This window comes from Dromaius novaehollandiae, chromosome 10, assembly GCF_036370855.1.
Source record: "Dromaius novaehollandiae isolate bDroNov1 chromosome 10, bDroNov1.hap1, whole genome shotgun sequence".
Lineage (NCBI taxonomy): Eukaryota > Metazoa > Chordata > Aves > Casuariiformes > Dromaiidae > Dromaius > Dromaius novaehollandiae.
Genome location: NC_088107.1, coordinates 24091492 through 24110381, shown reverse-complemented (window position 1 = coordinate 24110381; position 18890 = coordinate 24091492). Strand labels below are relative to the sequence as shown.

At 40.6% G+C, this 18890-nt stretch overlaps 1 protein-coding gene across 7 annotated transcripts in view; it reads left to right on the top strand.

The window, feature by feature from the left end:
- The window catches only part of NEO1 (neogenin 1), a 216225-nt gene that overhangs the window by 121328 nt on the left and 76007 nt on the right, over positions 1 to 18890 (top strand). For all 7 annotated transcript variants that reach the window (XM_064517635.1, XM_064517632.1, XM_064517636.1 and 4 more), the window contains exons 6-7: positions 14842 to 14996; positions 15840 to 15960. In XM_064517635.1, the coding sequence (XP_064373705.1) occupies positions 14842 to 14996; positions 15840 to 15960 (276 nt within the window). The remainder of the gene's footprint in view (positions 1 to 14841; positions 14997 to 15839; positions 15961 to 18890) is intronic.

Below are 18890 nucleotides of genomic sequence, written 5' to 3'. Positions count from 1 at the left end.
TTCGCTAATAATATAAAAATCTACTAATAAGCTTTTTTGCAAGCCTGTCAGCGATAGGAAGCCTGCCAGAGAAAGTGTAGGATCAACAGATGATTGAATATAAAAGGAATGGGGTGAGAAGATGGCTTAAAGTAGAAGAGCAATTCTTGGTATCTGTGTTCTCTGTAGAGTTGGAAGCTTTTTTTACAGAGCGTTGATTGGAGGATCTACCTGAAATTGAAGAGCTAGTAAAATGTTTTTCAAAACAAATCCACAAAGTGAACAGTAACAAGTCATCGAGACCAGATGGCATTCACTCAAAATTTCTCAAGGAGTTAGTTTAGGTGTGAAATCCTGGGTTTCCAAGTGTGGCGTGTGTAACCTGTCACTTAATTAATTGGAAAGTTGGCTAGTGTGACAATATTTTTTTTAAAGTCTTTTGGGGGAAATCTGGGGAACTGCAGACAAGTTAACCTGACATCTTGACTAGTCGATTTGGGGGGGGTATAGAGTTAGTAGGTACATGCAGAAATATGGGACACTGGAACTGTTTATGTATGTTTTCTAGAAAAAAGCCATACCTTACAAATCTATTGAGAACCTTTAGAAGGATTTGCTGAGATGTTGTGGGCAGATGTATTGAGACTGATGTAGGGCTCTTGGATTTCCAGAATCCTGATATTCTCTCATTAAAGTCTTAATGAAATGATGGTGCTGTGGTGTAATGCCCTCTTGTAGATTATAAATTGTTTAACGGATAGAAAATTAGAGTGGGACGAAGGAGTTGGTTTCATCGCTGGAGCTGAGTTTGCACTGTTCTGCCTTTCTGTAAGCGATCTGGAAAAGAGGACTGCTGGGTGGCAGAGTCTGCTGCCGATGCTGAGCTGAGTGGGGCAGTAAGAATGAAAGCCGGCCGTGAGGAGCTGCAGCAACGTCTTGCAGTATAACAAAAAAGCGATAGAATAGCAGGAGAAGTTCAATGCACTGTGAAGTGGCATATGCAATTAAAAGTAGTTCTAGCTGTACTTATATAGCAGTGGTCTCTAAACTGATGGTTTTTGCATAGGCATGAAATATCGAAGTTGTAATGTGTAGTTCTTTGAAAAATGCGAGATTGTAAAAACCAAATAAAATGTTAGGAGTGATTAGGAAAGGAACAGATACCTCAAAAGAAAAATCATTACGTCTAAATTTTTGATGTTGCTATATATTGAATGCTGTGAGCAGTTCTGGTTCCCTCATCTCTTAAAAGACGTAGTAAAGCCAAGAAAGGTCTGGGGACTGGAATAAGGGTGATCAAAGACACGGGAATGTTGAGAACTGTTCTTTTGCATAAAATCATGAGTGCCATGGAGAAAGCGAATGAATGAATGCTTGTTTCTCTTCAACTGCAAGAAGCAGGAGGCATCACATGGCTGGCTGGCTCAAAGACTGCAAAAAATGGTAAATTTTCTCAGAATGTTGTTAAAATATTGGACTTACTGCTGTGAACATTAGGCTGTTGAATTAGGCATTAGGGTGAGTGATGCTGAATTTGTCACATCTCAGTGATGAGAACAGTTTATAAAAGAAAAATCCAGTGAGGACTAGTAAACACAAAGGTATCTTCTCTTTCTCAGGAAATCCCTCATCGAGGGATTGCTAGACACTGGGGGAATGTATGGAGACCTATTGCTTTTATGCTTTCACTGTTTTTAAATCCTTTCCTTTTTACCTGCTGCTGGCTGCTCTGTGGCACTGCACAACCTTTACTGTGTTTTTATGTTTACTGGCTGTGTCCTGGTGATAAACACCTGTTGTTCACAAGTTATCGGGGTATGGTTACGCAGAAAGCACTGCAAAGCAGAGTCCATGTCTTCTGCAAAAACTGGTTAGATAAGGTGGTTCTTCTAAAGGCCTCCCACTACTGCCGAAAAGACTGGCTAACAAGGGGGGGGGCAATTATAATTGCCTTCGTATAGACAGGATTAAGGGAAATGTGGATCATGCCACAGTCTTGCCACGGCTTTAATGCCAGCGTGCAATTAGTGTACCGAATAGGTCTGCGACTGGTAAGGCGCCCCTCGTGTGGAAAACATACAGAAAAGTACTACTAGTATATAGGGTGCTCGGAGCGCTTGCCCTGTGTTTCTCGACCAGGAAAACTTCCCAGGCGGTTGCCTAAGGGGGGCATGCATACGTAACCTCGAATCGTCTGCTGTCCACATCCATGCTCAAAGCTAACGGCTCGCAACTAACTCTTAATGGTAGTTTTTACTCAATCTGTAGAGTCCTGCGTATTCAGAAGTTCCTACTGGTTACTTTCAAAGGCAGTTTTTTAATAAAGCTTGTACTGAGAGGAAGAACTCATTTTCATACCAAATTAGTCAAAAATCAATCATTTCTCTTTTAGAAATGTATTTTTTGACAGGAGAGTGAAAATGAGATGTATTCTCTACTCCATCGCGACTGGAATTTGTTCATATGTAAGAAGAATTCGTCTTTGGGCAGAGACAAGATTATATATGTGTGAATGCTAGGTAATTTCTTCATTTGTTCCACTTTTAAGTCATTTTAGAGATTGCCTATTGAGAAGGTTTGCATTAAGCCATTTCACCAAAATTTGGTTTAGTTGCTTCAAAAAATTTCATCTCCAGATTCTCCTTAAAAAGTACACCTCTGTCTTCTGCCTGAAGGGTCTTGGCTGTCTTCGCAGTTTGAGTTTTGTCTTTTTTACAATAAGGCAAGAACCTATTTTTGTAGGGGCTTTCAATGTGTAAGGATGATATAAATTGGCTTTTTCTCTCTTTGCAGTGAGTATTTCTGTATGGAGAATGAAAGAACGTCAGGGGAGATTGAGGGGTGTTTGTACTGCAGTCGCGCGTGATTCAGTGCTCTGGGACAGCGGCCTCGTTGATGGGAGATCTGAATGGAAGACTGAATCTGACAGAAGAAGTTAGCCTAGATTTTCCACTTTCCAGCTAAATGCTTTAATATCTAAACATTAGCCTGCAGAAAGACAATCAGTATTTATTTTCTTCCAAGTTGTGACCTAAATTTTAAGTTGCCCAGTTATTTTTCTGATTTTTTGGCTTAGTCTCTGAACTGAGCTTTTTTATTTGCCATGGCGCTATCCTGAATGCGTCTCTCTTCTCCCCGGCGCTGGCATTAGTGCTCACAGTGCTGCAAATGATCCTTGCAGAATTTTTTGAAATCCTTTAATCCCAAATGAATTGGAGCCCGTTCCATGAAGAATACCATTATGGGAAAAACACGGCGCACTTCTCCCCTGTCCTAGGGTAGATATGCTAAGCTAGCGCGTGGGCCTTTGCACATGATGTGTGCCACAGCAGAGATGGTTTGTAGCTACGGTTCTTAAATAAATGGATTTCATTTAATTGCAGATAACTCCTGTTCTCTCAGAGATTACACAGCTACTTACAAAATAGGTATTTCACAGGTGGATGGAGTTCATGAAGTTACAGAAAATAGGGCTAGGAGGGAGCTCAGGAGGTCTTCTAGCCTGCCCAGAGCCGCAGTGCAGGATGAGTTGTATGTAAGTCATTCCTGACGGATGTTTGTTTAATACGCTCTGAGAAAAAAAAGGAAGAGCTTGCTTGGCTTGGTAGTCAGTCTGTTCCAGCACCCAACTCTCCTTGCTCCCTCGCTGCATTTGAATTTACTCCCTTTCCCTCTGCAGCTCTCTCGCCCATTAGAGGTCTCTGATTGTGTGACGCCTTGACCTTGCCTTTGCTCAGGTAACCAAGTCCAGGGCTTCCACTTATCTTTTGGAGTCCGTTTTCTGAGTCACGGATCATTCTCAGTGCTACTTGTGAAATCACAGCCCAGATTTTCTTTTAAATAGGGCGCTCAAATAACATGGTGCTTCAGCTGAGGCGTTACTGGGTGTTGAATGGAAGAGGAGTCTTTGAAGCTGCTGCTCTACCTCCTTGCATAACATTAGCTTTTTTTCGCAACAGGGAGTTGTGTTCAGTTCCTGGCCATTTTTGTGACCTCTGGTAACAATCCTCAGACCTTTATCTGTAGAGTTTGTTACTTTTCCCATTCCACAAATGTACAGTTAAATATTCCTCCCTGAAAAAGTAATACACGCTTGTTGAAATGTATCCTGATACTTTAATTCTACTTCTGTAATTTGTCAAGACAAGTTTGAATGATAGTTATTCTTCAGTGTTCACCCTCTCCTGATTTGTAGATAGTTGTAATGTAATTCGATTGTTCTTTAGTTTCCGTTCCCAAAATGTTTATTTAGGGACTGGCCTCTGAAGGGTATTTCATATTTCAGAAATTGCTGAAGTAAAGCTTTTCACTTTAAATGTAAAACCTGTGCTTTCAAATGGATTCAGATCCGATCTGGTCATCCCCCTGCCTTGCCCTGCCACGGAAGGCATCTCTCCAGGTCGTGGGTGGTGTGATGCCTTTCCAGCGGGTGAGCAGCATCCAGCCGGAGCTGCCCTAGCCTGCCGGAGATACCGTGCAGAACAGCAACCCCGTCCCTCGCGGTGTGCTTCGTCTGTTAAACAAGCAGTGAAAAATTCCTACCAGGAAACATCCCACAGGGAGAGAAGCATTGATCTATATGTGTGCTGGATTTAATTTGCTAAAATGTAAAAACCCATCAATTTGGTTAAAAACAGATGCATGCAGTCATTACCTTACAGGGTAAGAAGTAATAATATTACGCTGCTGCCTCAGAAACCTTCATCATCTTACTGGTTTCTGATCATAACCTGGAATTTAGCTTTTGTGTATTAAAAATGCTATGCATGTACTAGTTTACATTTTTATAACCTTTTTGGGTCTTGGTACACTGTTTTTTTAATATTCATCTGACAGTTTTCTGTTCTGTGGATATTTCTCTAAAAAGATTCCCTTTTGTCAGCTTTTGTTTGCTATGCAAATTTTCGGCCGCATATTAAATGCGTTTTAAGGAGATGACAGTGCTGTTCAGAGGTTGGGAAGACTTTTGACTTCCCTGAAATGTAGTTTTGGTTTTTTTTGTTTTGTTTTTTGTTTTTAATAGAAAACTCCTCCATATGCCTTTACTAGTTTTAAGAAAGAATATTTTAATTCAACAGTTTTGTTTAAGGTGTGATTTCCCTTGGTTCTAGGATACATTTCAAGAAGAACAGCTTATTTGTACAACTGTACTATAGAATTAAAAGATTATTGAAACTTCTGCTGTGAAACATCAATCTGTACATTTTCTCTCTCTTCTGCTGGCAATGACAGGTGGTGAAGGATGTCATTTCGTTATTTTGGAGCAGAATCAAAATTTTGGAAAAACATTAATTCAGAAGGCCAATAAATTTACTAACTATTTTGCAGTTGCACTTTGTTGCCATGAAGCAGAAAACACATTCATAGACTTAGGTGAATGTAAGACTCCCTGAGACTATTGATGACTATCGCTCTCTCCATAATTGTATAATGTTATCATTTATCCTGAATTTGTTTCGTTTCTTTGGTTGACTTGCGATAATAAAACACTTTGCCTGTGTTTTTAACATAATACGTCTGCTCCATGGGTACTCCTCAGCAGTAGGATAATAACAAAAATTTAAAACATTTTCATTCCAGCCTGCCTGAGGTATCATGCCAAATGGCTCTCAGAAATTGGTCAGCTTCAGCTAACTGACCAAGCAAATTGCTATTAGTTTAAATAAAATGCACGGTATGTGTAATGCAGTCTTTTCTGCGGCGAGCATTGAAAAGTTGACTTGTCCCAAGTGGTGAAATGATGTCCTGTGGCCTGAACCGGAGACAGACCCGTCCGCTAAAACATCCTCTAGTTTGGGCAAATTTACAGAAGAATTCAGAGCTTTTTAAATCCTGTTAAACACCTTATTAAAATATAGCAGTGCTGTTTACAGAAGCCTGAGCTATATTTGCCACTTGACAAGAAGATTTGGAGAAGGTCTTATCTGTCGCGGTGCTGCCTATGAATATGTTAATATTGATTCAGGTAGATTTGGAGAAAGTCTTATGTATTGCGGTGATGCCTATGTATATGTTAATATTGATTCAAGGTGTGATTGAATGGATTAACAGTGTGATCATCGTATTCCAGAGCCGTATCCTTTTTAGAAGCACACTTTCAGTTAAAAATGAGTTTAACTTTATAGGGACTCTAACAGGATTTGTGTCTTATTCCCCCAGGAGGAAAAATGAAAGCTCCTCTGGGCTTACTGTTCTGCGATGGTGTGAAATGACTTTTCTAATAAAATGCCCAGTCTAAAAAAATGTTGGTAATTCTGGTTGTTAACTGAAATTTAGAGTTGGGATTCTACCCCCAACAGCTATCAGAAGTGTAGTTATACATGTGAGTCATCTGACCGAGCATGTTTACACAGTGATTAACCAGAGATGCACTATGGAAAATTCTCTCGTCTACTTAGTTCTTACATCTGGTAAGTGGAGTATGCAAGAACAGGTTTTGAATTTAGAAATTACTTTTGTATTTGAACAGTATGCATTGAGAGAAGAAATACTTTGGTCAGTGACAGAAGTCTATTAGGACCCTTCCTTTAATACTCCTGAGGATTGAAGATTGATGAAGATTGGTCGAAGACTGATGAAATTTGATGAAGATTTTGCAAAGAAACATTAACAAGGATTACAGTTTAATTGTGTGATTTTGGAAAACAGTCTCTTATTTTTTCAGGCTTGAGGGCATTTATGGATAGCTGAGGAAGCAGATAGGACCGCTTTCATCTTGTCCTTGATAGCTTCTATTTGGGAATTTGGTGGTTGCATTTCCCCCCTATCTGGGGCCAACTTGGACCACTGAAGGGGGGTTATAAGAATCGCTCAGCGTGCAGAGGGAATAGTCCTACAACAGGGTTCACCCATATTATTTGTTTGCTTGACAGCAAGCAGTAGGTGACAAAACATATGCATGATACTTAATCAGGAAATTTAAGGTCAGCGTGAGTTGTCTTGCCTGTTTGAGATAAGGCAACGCTGAGTGAGAAGAATCGTGGGTTTTGCTTCAAGTTACTTGCTGCTAGCACAGCGATCGTCCTGTCTTATAGATGAGGCTTTTCGTTACTCCACCCTTGCCAGAGACCTGTTCTGCCTATTCAAGAGCTTCACTGGCTGGTGGTGCTGGTTAGTTCAACTTGCATTTTGGGAGAATCACCACGCAGGCATTGCACATGTCGTGTGAGCCAGTGTGTTACATGAGTATGATTGTGTAGTACCATAGCACCTGAATGACTTCAGGTGGCTACGGGCTCATGCCGAGTGGAGTTTGGTGAACTGGGGGCAGCAAGTGGAGTAATTCGTCTGCACAGAACGAGGGAGGCGATAGAGGCCTGGGAGAAACACCAAAATGCTGTAAGAGAGATTGTATCTAGCCTTTACAATTGATCATGTATATGTGGTTTTTTGTCTGATGCTATGCTTGGACCAACAGCTATATTTATTAGTGCTTCCTAAAAAGAGATTAAGCCTTTTTAAAGTAGAGTTTGAAATCCGTTTCTGTTGCATGAAGATGAGACTCTTGTTGTGGGCTGTGCCTATGACAGTGTTTTACGTATATTAGGAAGTGAGAAAAAGATGCAGACTGCAGCTGCCTGTTCTTTGAGTACTAAATATATAATGCCTTGTTCCTTTTGGATTTTTAAAAAAGATTTTAGATTTTAGACTTTATTGTTATTATGGAGGTCTAAATGACCTGCCTGCTAGAGATCACTTCTCTGCCTCTACAAGGCTTTATTTGTTGCTCAAGCCTAATTATCAGGAAACAATACTTTGTTACCATGGGTGGTTTTTTTCTCCTTTAGGGGACCAGTGTGATTTTTAAGATTTAAGTTGATTTTTAAGAAAGGTTAAGGCACAGAAAAATGAGGTATTATCTGGAGTAGCATTTTGATTTGGTTATTTTACAAGAAGGTTCATTATACTCAGAACCTTCAAAATTCTTATTAGTTAGCTGTGCAGAACTTGAATTCCTCCTTTTCTTGTTTACTTATAGCTCAGCTTGATGTTTCACATCTAAAATACGATTGCAGAAGCAGGAACTTTTGGTGTGATTGCAAGGCTGAAGGGAAAGCTCTTCAAGAGACCAAGAGAAGGACTGAACGTAATTAATTTCTCTCTCATTTGAAGCAGTGCAGATGGTGGAATTGAAAATAGATTCTTTCAAGCTACACCCCGAAGGCCACAAAATTGTTCGCTTTCTGTCTTAATGAGAGAGAATGGTCGAGAGCTACTAACCACTGAAAGGATATTTGAAGAAACAGTCATTCTGTAAAGTTTAGAAGATGTGAAGCTTCTTTGTTATTATCTGCATAGTTATTCAAACCTTTCTAATCCTTTTGCATTTAAAAATTAACCCACAGACGGTGCACATCCCCAGCCAACGTTGTTCTTTCTGGATTTACCGTGTTGGAGTATGCTTGTGCGCAAGGATGAACCAAATCCGAGTTTTAAGGCAGCAGGTTGACTTTTGCTGCTCTTGTATCTGAAGATGTGGAGGGGCAGAGTCTGTCCGGTTGGTTTTCAGTTCCTCTGATCACCTGTGCTTGTAGAAGGCAATCCACGCACAGCATCCGTTTCCGTTTCTGTTTCCACTTGCATGCAATGCCTCTTGCATATGTGTTGTTCCTTAGCTTTTCTCATCATTTTATACCTGTTAGCTTAAAAAACATGTTTTTTTAGAGGATTTCACTTTTACAGGGATTTAGCTTATGTTTTGAAGCAAAAATCCTTGAGTTTCAGTTAGTGAGTAGCAAGTAGTCAAGATGCTTTCTAAGTTTGGATAAAGATAGATCCTAAAAATAGTTACTTTTGTAAAAACTTCAAGGCAAGAGAGTTGCTCCTTATACTGTTCTCCCAAGAGCACTACGAACCTCCTATTTGGAAGAAAAGCTTTTAGAAGCCTAAGCAGGAACCATCCCTGAACGATCCTGTGAGTTTCGGCTCCCCTTAACCTTCTGAGGTTGAGCCAGCACAGGATATTAGAGCTTCTGAGACTGGCAGAGCTTCTGGACTGCCCCACAAGGACATACTTAGGTAATTCATTCTGGTGGCTATGAAAGCCTTCACTGTTGATGTGTAGGATCATTTTCTGTTGAAATTGTCTCAAGCTAAACAGCAGAAGGTAGCCAGTGGCCCAGTGTGTTACGATCTAGAAAGCATAAAAGTGTCCAAGTAGGCTCAAAATTCATCAAGCCAGCAGCTATCAGTCCGCCACCAGCTATGCCTAAAAATAGATGCCTTAGGGAAGAACAGGAAAAGAGTAAGCATTTGAAGATGCATTTACTGAACACTTTCCAAGCCTCCGACAGTTTGTAATCTGGGGACATTCTGCACCAGAGGTAGTTTTAATATACTGTGTAGCATATGCTCTTCCAGAAACTTGTCCAGTCTCTCCCTTTAACCTCTTATCACCCATAGCATTCCCATAGCTGTTAGTTCAAGAGCTTAAGTATGTACTGCGTAAAGAATCACCTTCTTCTGAACCTTTGGGCTGTCTAGTACTGGGAGAAACAGAACAATTCTTCATCCTCTTCTGCTTGTCGTTGATCGCTTGGGGTGCCCTTTGCAGACCCTTTTCCAGTTCTGGTACGTTCCTGGTGAACTCATGGGAGCAGAGCTACTCACGTGTGTGAGGTGTGGCTATGCCACGTGTTCATATAGCAGCTCAGCAACATACTGTGCTTTATTCTCTGCCCTTTCCTAATAATTCTTTACATTTAATTCACTTTTTGGGTACTGCTGGGCATTGCCAGCCTTCTGATCCCTGTGATTCGCCCAATGCCCGAGCGGTAGCTGGGACGCCACCTCCATCCTACCACCCCCTTCTTCGGAAGGAGAGGACACAGAGGCCGTGTAAGGGTAACATGCTAGAAAAGTTACCAGCTGCTCCAATAGCCTGGCTTATGGTTGTATTTATCTATTGATTGATTGATCCATGTGTATCTGATGTGTTTTAAAATTAAGAAGTTTGTTCTTGTATATCAACAAAAGAGCGGGAGATGCTCTTGTGCGGGGACTCCGCGAGCGTGCCGCGGCGCCTGTGAAGTGCTGGGTGAGCAGCCAGCCGGTGACGTTCTTGTTTGCGTGGTAGCATTAAGAGGGATAGAAGAGTAGGCTGAGCTGCCAAGTCGTCTTTGAAGTTTAATTGTCTGTTTGGTAACGGAACACATAATCTTCCATTACAAATCTTATTTTATATGGTAATTGGCTCATTTGCTCTCTGGTTATCAATTTAACTTCTCTCCCACAAACATCTGCACTTGTATTGTGTTAATCAGTGTGAATGCTAAACATTGACATAGTCAAACTGTAAATGTGCATTTTGAAAGCATTTTTTAATTCATTAACTGGAAAGTAAATGATAATAAACTGCTCACTTCTCATGTGACCCCTTTGTAAACAGCTTGGCATTTTCTCCATAAGCAAGAAAAGCAAAATCACTTTGAAGAAATAACGTGTTGCAAATTCTGAACGTCCTAAATCAAATATATTTGAGAGCAGGTAGTAGGATATCTAGTTCAACTTTCACTTTTGTGATAAATCTCATGATTCAATATTAATGCTGGCTTGTGGATGCTGCCCCTGGTTAGAGCGATGTCAGTCGCTAGAGGCATTTGAGCAATTACCCATATGTCTGTGTTATAAGTTAGATGTTAGAAGTGAAAAACCAGGAATAATCCCAGAGCTCTGTATTCCACTGATTTTCCCTGTCAGATGTGATGGACGTCCATCATACCATCATTGCCTTACCGCGATCCTCCCTCCTCCTCACCCTCCACCCCTTTCTCCACATGCATACCCTTTACATTAGTGAAAGCCCATCCCATACTGCCTTTTTGCCTCTTTCCTTCTTCTGTGATTTAATTTTGGGATTTGCTTTTAAAACCTGCTAGGTATCGTCAAGCGCCTTATCTAAAAGGTGGGTGCTGCGGGAAGGCTAAACTGCCGTGAAGGTATATGAAGCAGGACGTTAGTGGAGCACCGCTGGAGATGGGTATCACCAAGGAGTTGTGCTAGTATCCTGCTGTACTCCCCAGGCGATGCCCCACGGGCAACATCTGTACACTGAGGAGGAGGGAGCTGCTCTTTCTCATGCTTCTCTTAATTGAGGGACAGTCAGCTGTGCCTCTCCTGGGCTATTTATGCTCCTTGTTTCCTGAATGAAAGGCTGTCTAAACATGCTTTTGAAAGAAGTAACTATTGACCAAACACATAGAGGTAAATGGAAAATTGGATTTAAAAAAATAGTAATTTAATTAAAAGTAAATTGTATCATAATACTACTTTTGATAAAGTAGCTAACATTTTTTGGCAGTAGTTCCTTGAACCCGAACTAGCCAATTTTTGTATTAAGATCCACTCATGATTTTACTGAACTTCCATCCCTCCTGTAGTCCTTGAGTCTCCTGGGGAAGCTGCTAGGCAGAGCAGGCCTTGCAATGCCATCTGCTTTGCACGTATTCTGACTTGATCAGTTCCTTTTTTTTTTACACAAGTTTTGTGCTTTTTTTTTTTTTTTTTGCAGCTATGTAAGCACTTTAAAAATAGAGATTGTGAGGAAATCAGACCATATAAACTATTGATAAAACAGACTCTGGGACCAACTTACCCGTTGGTTAAGAATAGCTAGAGATGAGAAAGCAGTGATCTATCACAGGACGCTTCCAAGATCAGGGCGACACGTCTAGGAGAGGGCGAAGGCAGTAGCAGTGTGAATGGAGTGAGATACTTGCTGCAGAGATAACATTGTATTTATGTCATCTTTCAAGTTGCTGGTGAGCCTCATCTGAAATTGCACACAAGAATTGAAACTCTACGTGCTGCGGAGATGCATTCAAACTGGAAGAAACGGGGAGGGTTTGCGAGGATGATGGGGGTAACTGCTCGTGCCAGTAAGCAACCGTGGCTTGTTGAGCTTGGGGGAGAGGGTGGGAGTGGAGAAGTGCAGCTCCCTGCAAAGACCTGGGGACAAATGCCAGGAGCAATAAAAAATTAAAAAAAAAGGCAGTGTTGCCATAAAAGATAAGCAGCCACAAACTGGTTGCAAAAAATTTAGAAATCAGGTTTTAAGTGTCAAAGGAGTGAAGTTGTGGTTACAGCAACCATCTAATACAAATACTAAGTACAAAAATATCTAAAGGGTTTTAAGATGGAGTTTATGGTAAGTTTATGGAAATGATTTTATGAAATGGGTGTCTGAAATCATGGGCAGCTGGACTCAACGCAGCTGTTGGAGTGCAGATTTTTGCTTCTACGTGAAAGGGTTCAAGGTGTAAATATGTATCTATGTCTTTATTAGTTTCTGGTACAGATTTGCGTAAGTGTCTGAGAGTTACTCCATCTTCTTACTCTGTAAATAAATGCTTCTGGATTTTAATGTTCGGTTATTTCATGTATAATCCAAAGCTTTAGTTTTTGTGGAGGGCTGCTTGGTTCCAGGTGTCTGTTTAAAAAAATAAATAAATAAAAAATAAATCTACGATAAACCTTTTTATGGAGGAAAGTGGATTGTTTCGTCGGAAGGATATAACGTGCTCTAGTATGCTGTATTCCCTAGCACGAAATAAATCCCGTTGAGGAGTGGGGGTGTAAAGCGCTCGCCTGGTGCCGCAGCCCTCGCTTACTGACTTCCTTTGGTAAATGTTAAAGGGCGAAAGGGCGCTCCTGCCTTTCCTGGAACTTGAGCCTCCGGGTCTGCCAACGTAAGTAAGCAAATCGCCCTTGTGTTGGCGAGTGTACTGAAAACAAACAAACAGGTGAACCTTCTTTGTGATAGATGATATTCAAGTTGCATGTTCCCGCAAGCGGCGCCTCTTTCTGCCTCCAAGCTGAGGAAGCTTGGAGGCCCGGGATGCAGCTGGACGCTTAGCGACACAGGTTTTCGCAGAAGTATTTTAAATATGTAGATATTAGCTTTGGACACTGTGGGGATTGTATTACCAGAGAATTCTGCGTGTTTGAATTTTTATGAATTTTGAATATCTTAATCTTATTCTGAGTAAATAATGACATTTTAAAAGGTAGTCAAGACCTGGAGATAGCAACTGTGGTATACATACTTGACTAGAGTCTGTACCCCGATATGATTATAGAGACGTCGCGTATTGAAATGGTCCAAAAAGGTCTCCCTTCGTAGGTCTCTGGAATAGCAGTTTAGGTTTCCCGGCGTCTCTGGCCGCCGGTGGTTCTGCTCTGCTGTACTTTCAGAGCCAGACTGCTTCTCCTTTAGGTTGCACCTCTCTGTAGCTGTTTGCTGGTGCTAACGAGACCCACGTATTCTGGCTGTGAGCAAGAATCAACCAAATTGCCTCATGTCTGTGTTCAGACTCCCAGAGATTTTTAATAAATTTTTTCGAAGTACATAGCAATCTTGAACAGTAGCCATGTGAATATTGGTATCGTCAATGATTCTGGTTCAGCCACATACACAAATACAAGTTAAACTTTTCTCCTATCAAATAATATATTCTTCTTTTGTGAAGAACCTTTGTGTTTTACTTTGCTATGAAATACATGTGCTTGATCCTACGTGTCTGTAATATGTTATCGATACGGTACACTTACATGTAGCTCTGTGCATAGTATTTCTTGCGGGGGGGGGGGGGTATTTGTTTTAACCTGGCAGGTTTTCTTTCTTTAAAATGCCAAAAGGAATGAATAGGCATCTAAAGATGTCTGTGTCTTGCAGTCAAAATTTGACCCTGCCTAGACAAAAATAAGAGAAGAAAATCTTTGGATAAATACAGTATTGTCTGGCTTGAATGCTCAGTTTATTCACAGAAGCACGAGGCAACGGGAGCCCTAGGAATTCAGGATAGACTGGCAAAACGTTTCGTTTAAATTTGTGTCCATTTATTTTTAAAAGTATTTTTTCTTTTTTTAACCTTTTGCCTTAAACATTAAGTACAAAGAACGCTGTCTGCAAAACCTCTGTTGTATCAATGCAGCATTTTGCCTGTATAAATACATTGCTGCTGCTGCTGTACTCTCGGCTGCACAGCCACAGGTCTTTGTTTTATGGAGCTCCAGCTGGCCTTAAAGTGCAGATTATTGAAAAATATTTAGTTAGCAATTTTCATCATAGCCTGTTTTTTATTGCAAATCTAAATTACAATATTCCCGTTTTATGAATGCTCAAACTTTGCTGAAGGAGGGGGTGAGTGCTTTTGTATAACCTTTCGTTGTCTGACTGGGGAGCTCGTCCCACGAGGTTGCTTTTTTATTTTGGTGGAATACACATAAAACTGTTGCACGGTTAAGCACTGAACGGTTTATTCGGGTGAGGTAGTGCAGGGCTGCGAGTGATGGCTGACACGCGCTCTCGTCTCCCTGGAGCGCGGCCCCGTGCCTGGGTCAGAGACGCGAGTGCAACCCGCTCTCCCGCCGCGGGGTGATTTCCCTCCAAGTGGCACGTGTATCTCTGGATTTTAAAATCCTTTCTCGCTTTATGCTTTTTATAAATGCCCAAGAGGTCATTTTAAATTAAAATATCTGTTTCTTTAACTAGCCCAAATGTAATTTTGAAATAACACAGAGCTGCATACATCAGCACTGCTTGGTTGTGCTGGTTTTTTGGGGTTTCTTTTTTAACTTCCCCCGGTAGGATGTAAAAGAAGCTTGAGCAAATGTGTCTTCTGCTGGCTTGGTTGTTCTTGCTCATTGACACATCCCGTTAGGATATTCGAAGGAGCCTGAGTGAGCTGGATGCACGCTTTTCCCTCCCCGACCTGAAAACGTCTGCCAACGTTGCTGCCGTTGGTGCTGCGGTACCTGAAGCCGTTTCTCGCGTGTTGATACTCGCTGTACTTCTGAGCACAAGCGCAGCTCACGTGTTTTTGTGGGTGCTAACGCTCCGTTTTCTCTTTCTTCCATTTTCAGTTCCTCCGGAGTTTCTGAAGCGGCCTGCGAATATATATGCGCATGAATCTATGGACATTGTGTTTGAGTGCGAGGTGACAGGGAAACCTACTCCGACTGTGAAATGGGTCAAGAATGGCGACATGGTGATCCCGAGCGACTACTTCAAAATTGTTGTAAGTACGCTGTCAGTTTTGCACTCTGTAAGCTCTTGACCTGTGGCTTAATCCTCTTACACATATGCAGAGAAGCTCGACTTTTCTATAGGACCAGCTTGCTGGTTTTACAGGCTGGGGCCTGGAAGGATTAAATGGTTTCTTGAATCCTTTAATGCTCTGTAATTGAGTCATTGTATTAAAACGCTAAGGCGTGTGGCTTATACTGCGTGACTCTATTTCTTAGATTTTCCATGCGGGAGAGGGGGACACGCACACAATGACGAAAGGAGATTTGTTGCCTGAACCTGTTAAAAAAGCAAGTTCGTGATTAATTCTGATAGTGTATGTTTTCTGCCATCCTCTGTGATGGATGAAAATTACAATTTCAAACACGGATTTAAATTTAAACGTAAAGGAGTTGTGGATCGTGAATTTTGGCATGCCACTGCTGCTACTGTGAACCTTTAGATGTAGTGAAAATCATTACTGAGACACAGTTTGGAACTTATTGATGGTATAATTGGGTACACCTGAGGCTGCAGGATTGAACAGTGAGTTATTCGGTTATTTTCAGTGCTTAAAATATCATCAAAATGGCTGTGTGAATGTTATGACTTGCCAGTGATACGTGATGCTAAAAATAATAGTGTATTAGTAAGAACTTGTGCTGATTTTTGATATAGCACAATTTGAGGATTTGGTGTAAAAAGAGATGATAGCTGACAGGAACTGCTAGTATGCTTTTGTGTCTTACTATTCCAAATTTTCTCCTGTCATAGTAATGTGCCATAATAACACCACTGTTTTTGCAATTGCAGCCCATTTTTTTTTTAAGTGTTGCGTTTATCCTTTATTCCTCAGAAAGAACATAATCTGCAAGTTTTGGGTCTGGTGAAATCAGACGAGGGATTCTATCAGTGCATTGCAGAAAATGATGTTGGAAACGCACAGGCTGGAGCCCAGCTGATAATACTTGACCTTGGTAAGATAAACAGTGACAGTATAGTGCCAAAAGATGGGGAGGAACAATTTTGAGGGACTTTTTGCACCTAATGTGTTGTATCTATAACTCAGCCAGGCTAAGATGGTTTTTCTTTGAGCCTGTGAGGGGCTCAGTGTCATCTCCTCACTGTACATTTATAGTTACTTAAGAGAAATTAATGAGTTCTGCAGGATTCACCTTGTATTTTGGATAATATTTTGGAAATATTTAGCGCAGTAATAAACTAGAGCCAGAGATCTGAAATATTGTTGCATATGAACATTTTAACAAATGGCAGGACAGCTGAACTGAAACGATCGCTGTGATTACGAAACTGAAAAATGGGTACTTCCGGAGCCCCGTACAAATGAACTATTTCATACTAAAATTGTCACAGTGGCAGAAGCTTTCTTCTGGTATCAGTTGAAAAAAGTAGTGAGCTCTATCACTTCTGCAAACTGCAGATGCAGGAATTTTTTTTTCTTGAGGTAGAGTCACAGTCTCAGGAGAATACTCGTTATTGAACTCCCGTCAGTGGAATCACTAACAACTCTCACCTTCTTGTTGCTGAAACATGCAATGTCCTGCATCTCATATTTGGGATATTAGAAGAGAATAATTGTTGTTTTGATTAAAGAACTACTTTGTTCTAGAGAAAAGGTAGTAAAAACATCATTGCTTAAGGCATCAGCTTGCTTTGCTCTTAGAAGTCACAAGGCTCTTGAAAATAATTTCTAAGAGCGCAAGGAAGAAAACCTGTAGTAAGGAGAGGGAAGAAGCCAGACAAGAAAATACTAATTGCCTACCTCTTTTTGACTTTTATGTTGCCTGTCTTCTTTCAGTAATGTTTCAGAATTGGAATTTCTTACGTGTTTTCCTGTGTATAGCAAAACTTTGGTATGGCAAGATTTTAGGAGAAACACTGTTACATATGACCGGAGGAATGACATAAATTCACACTTGACATTTTAGCAGATACCAAGCAGCTAGACCTGGTTTTGGTGTTCAAGGTACTGAGAATAAACTGTTACGAGTGTGCCCTGAAGAGATACATCTTCCATTTCTTTTCTGATTGTTTTGTAGAGCAGTTGTGCACTTTTAACTTCTGAATTCTGCTTTGGGTATGGGTCTCTTCATTGCTGGCTGAAGAGATGCGTGTCTTTACCCAAGTATTTCTGGAATGAAAGGTGCCCTCTCCTGGATTCAGTGGCTTTAATGCTCTGAAGCAATTGGGTTTCAACCTCGGACTAATGTTAGGCAGCTGGATCCAGCCATGACCTACTGTCATCATGTTGCCAGAAAAATTATGAAAAGTAATTTTATGCCTGCTGTATGCATGAATCACCTGAGCGGTTTCCAAATCTTTTACGCAGAAGCATTATTCTGTATTTTCCACTTTTGAAAAGCATTGAATTAGTGTACTTGAGCTTTGAAGCCCTGCCCTGCCCTACCCAAGGTTGTACTTTCACCCAATTCCCAGTAGTGGTTTATAAATTATTATTATTGTTATTATTGTAGCTCCTGTCATCTCACTCTTTTCCTTTCCATCCCCTGCTGTTTGCCTGGTGCTTTCTCCTTCCTGCCCTGCTCTGGCAACCTGTCCCGTTGTACTAAAGGACTTTGCCTTATAATGCTGTCCTTTCTCTTTTGCATGCTGCCAAAGGATTATGGATGCAGTGTTGGTGGAGACTCGTATCGGGTGTAAAATGACACCCACGAAGTCATGTCGTGCTGTTACATGGCCTGCAGTGTTTTTAACAATATGCTCCCTGTGTAACGCTGATACATATTAGTTGCTGTTCTTTTACCACAGTGGAGATGATTACATGGTACATCACTGGAAGTACACTGTATTTTTTTGTTATTAAGTAGTGGCATAACAAGTAGTGCAGTAGGCATGAATGTGCTGTGTCTTACTCAGTCCTGATTTATAAAAAGTGGTATAATACATACACTCAGAGAATGCCAATGTTTGCTGTCTTATTTTAATACGACAGCACAATAAATAAATGGTGAAGAGGGAAGCTGTGTGAAGGTATCATATACAGTATTCTCTCGTGACAGGTATCTAGATATGAAATTAAAAAATACCAAGCTGAACAAAAAATATTCTAAAAACTTTGATCATTAATTTAGAAAGCTTTATTTATCCTAAATTGTCTCTTGACACCTGATAATGAGAAGTATCTACCTTGCCACTTAGAAAAATAATAAATTTGGGGGGAAAATGTTGATTATGAATTAATCACAGTGTCTTCCAAATCAAAACTATGTTCCTTCCCTTTAGGTTCACTGTTTTCTTCTTCCAAAATGTGATTGGAAAGTATCTGACTATTTACAGACTCTTTCCAGTTAGGCCTTTTGGTTATAATGTTGAATTGATTTTTAATAAATTAAATATAAATGACAAAGTAGAAACCTTACGGAGTTTCTCAGACAGGCAGGTCACATTCGTTCCGTATGGACCGGTGTTGAAGAAATGGTCCAGGACTACTGTGATGGGCAGCTATAAAGAGAATACAGCACTGCTTATGGTATGATTGCCAACAAGCAAGGGGATAGGTGGCTGTCCTAAAAGATGAGTTTGAATAGCTGGAAAAGACTGAGTTACTCAGACTTTGAGGAGGATATGCTGAGAAAGGTTAAATCGGTTAAATAAACCAATAACAGTGGGTTTTTTTGTTTGTACTTTGCATTTTTGATAAGATCTTAGTCGTCTCTTCCATACATTAACTTGTCTGATTCTGAACTCATCACATGGAAATCTTTCCGTGTTGGTTTTTGCTGCCTAGAGCTTTGCTGTTTCGTGCATAGCTTCGTGGAAGTGTGCTGTTAAGTTTCCCAAGTGGTTTGAAAGTAAAATATAACATCTGTACTTTCTTCAGTCTTATATGGTAGCATAATTTTTAAATGGGTGTAAAGTGGGTGTA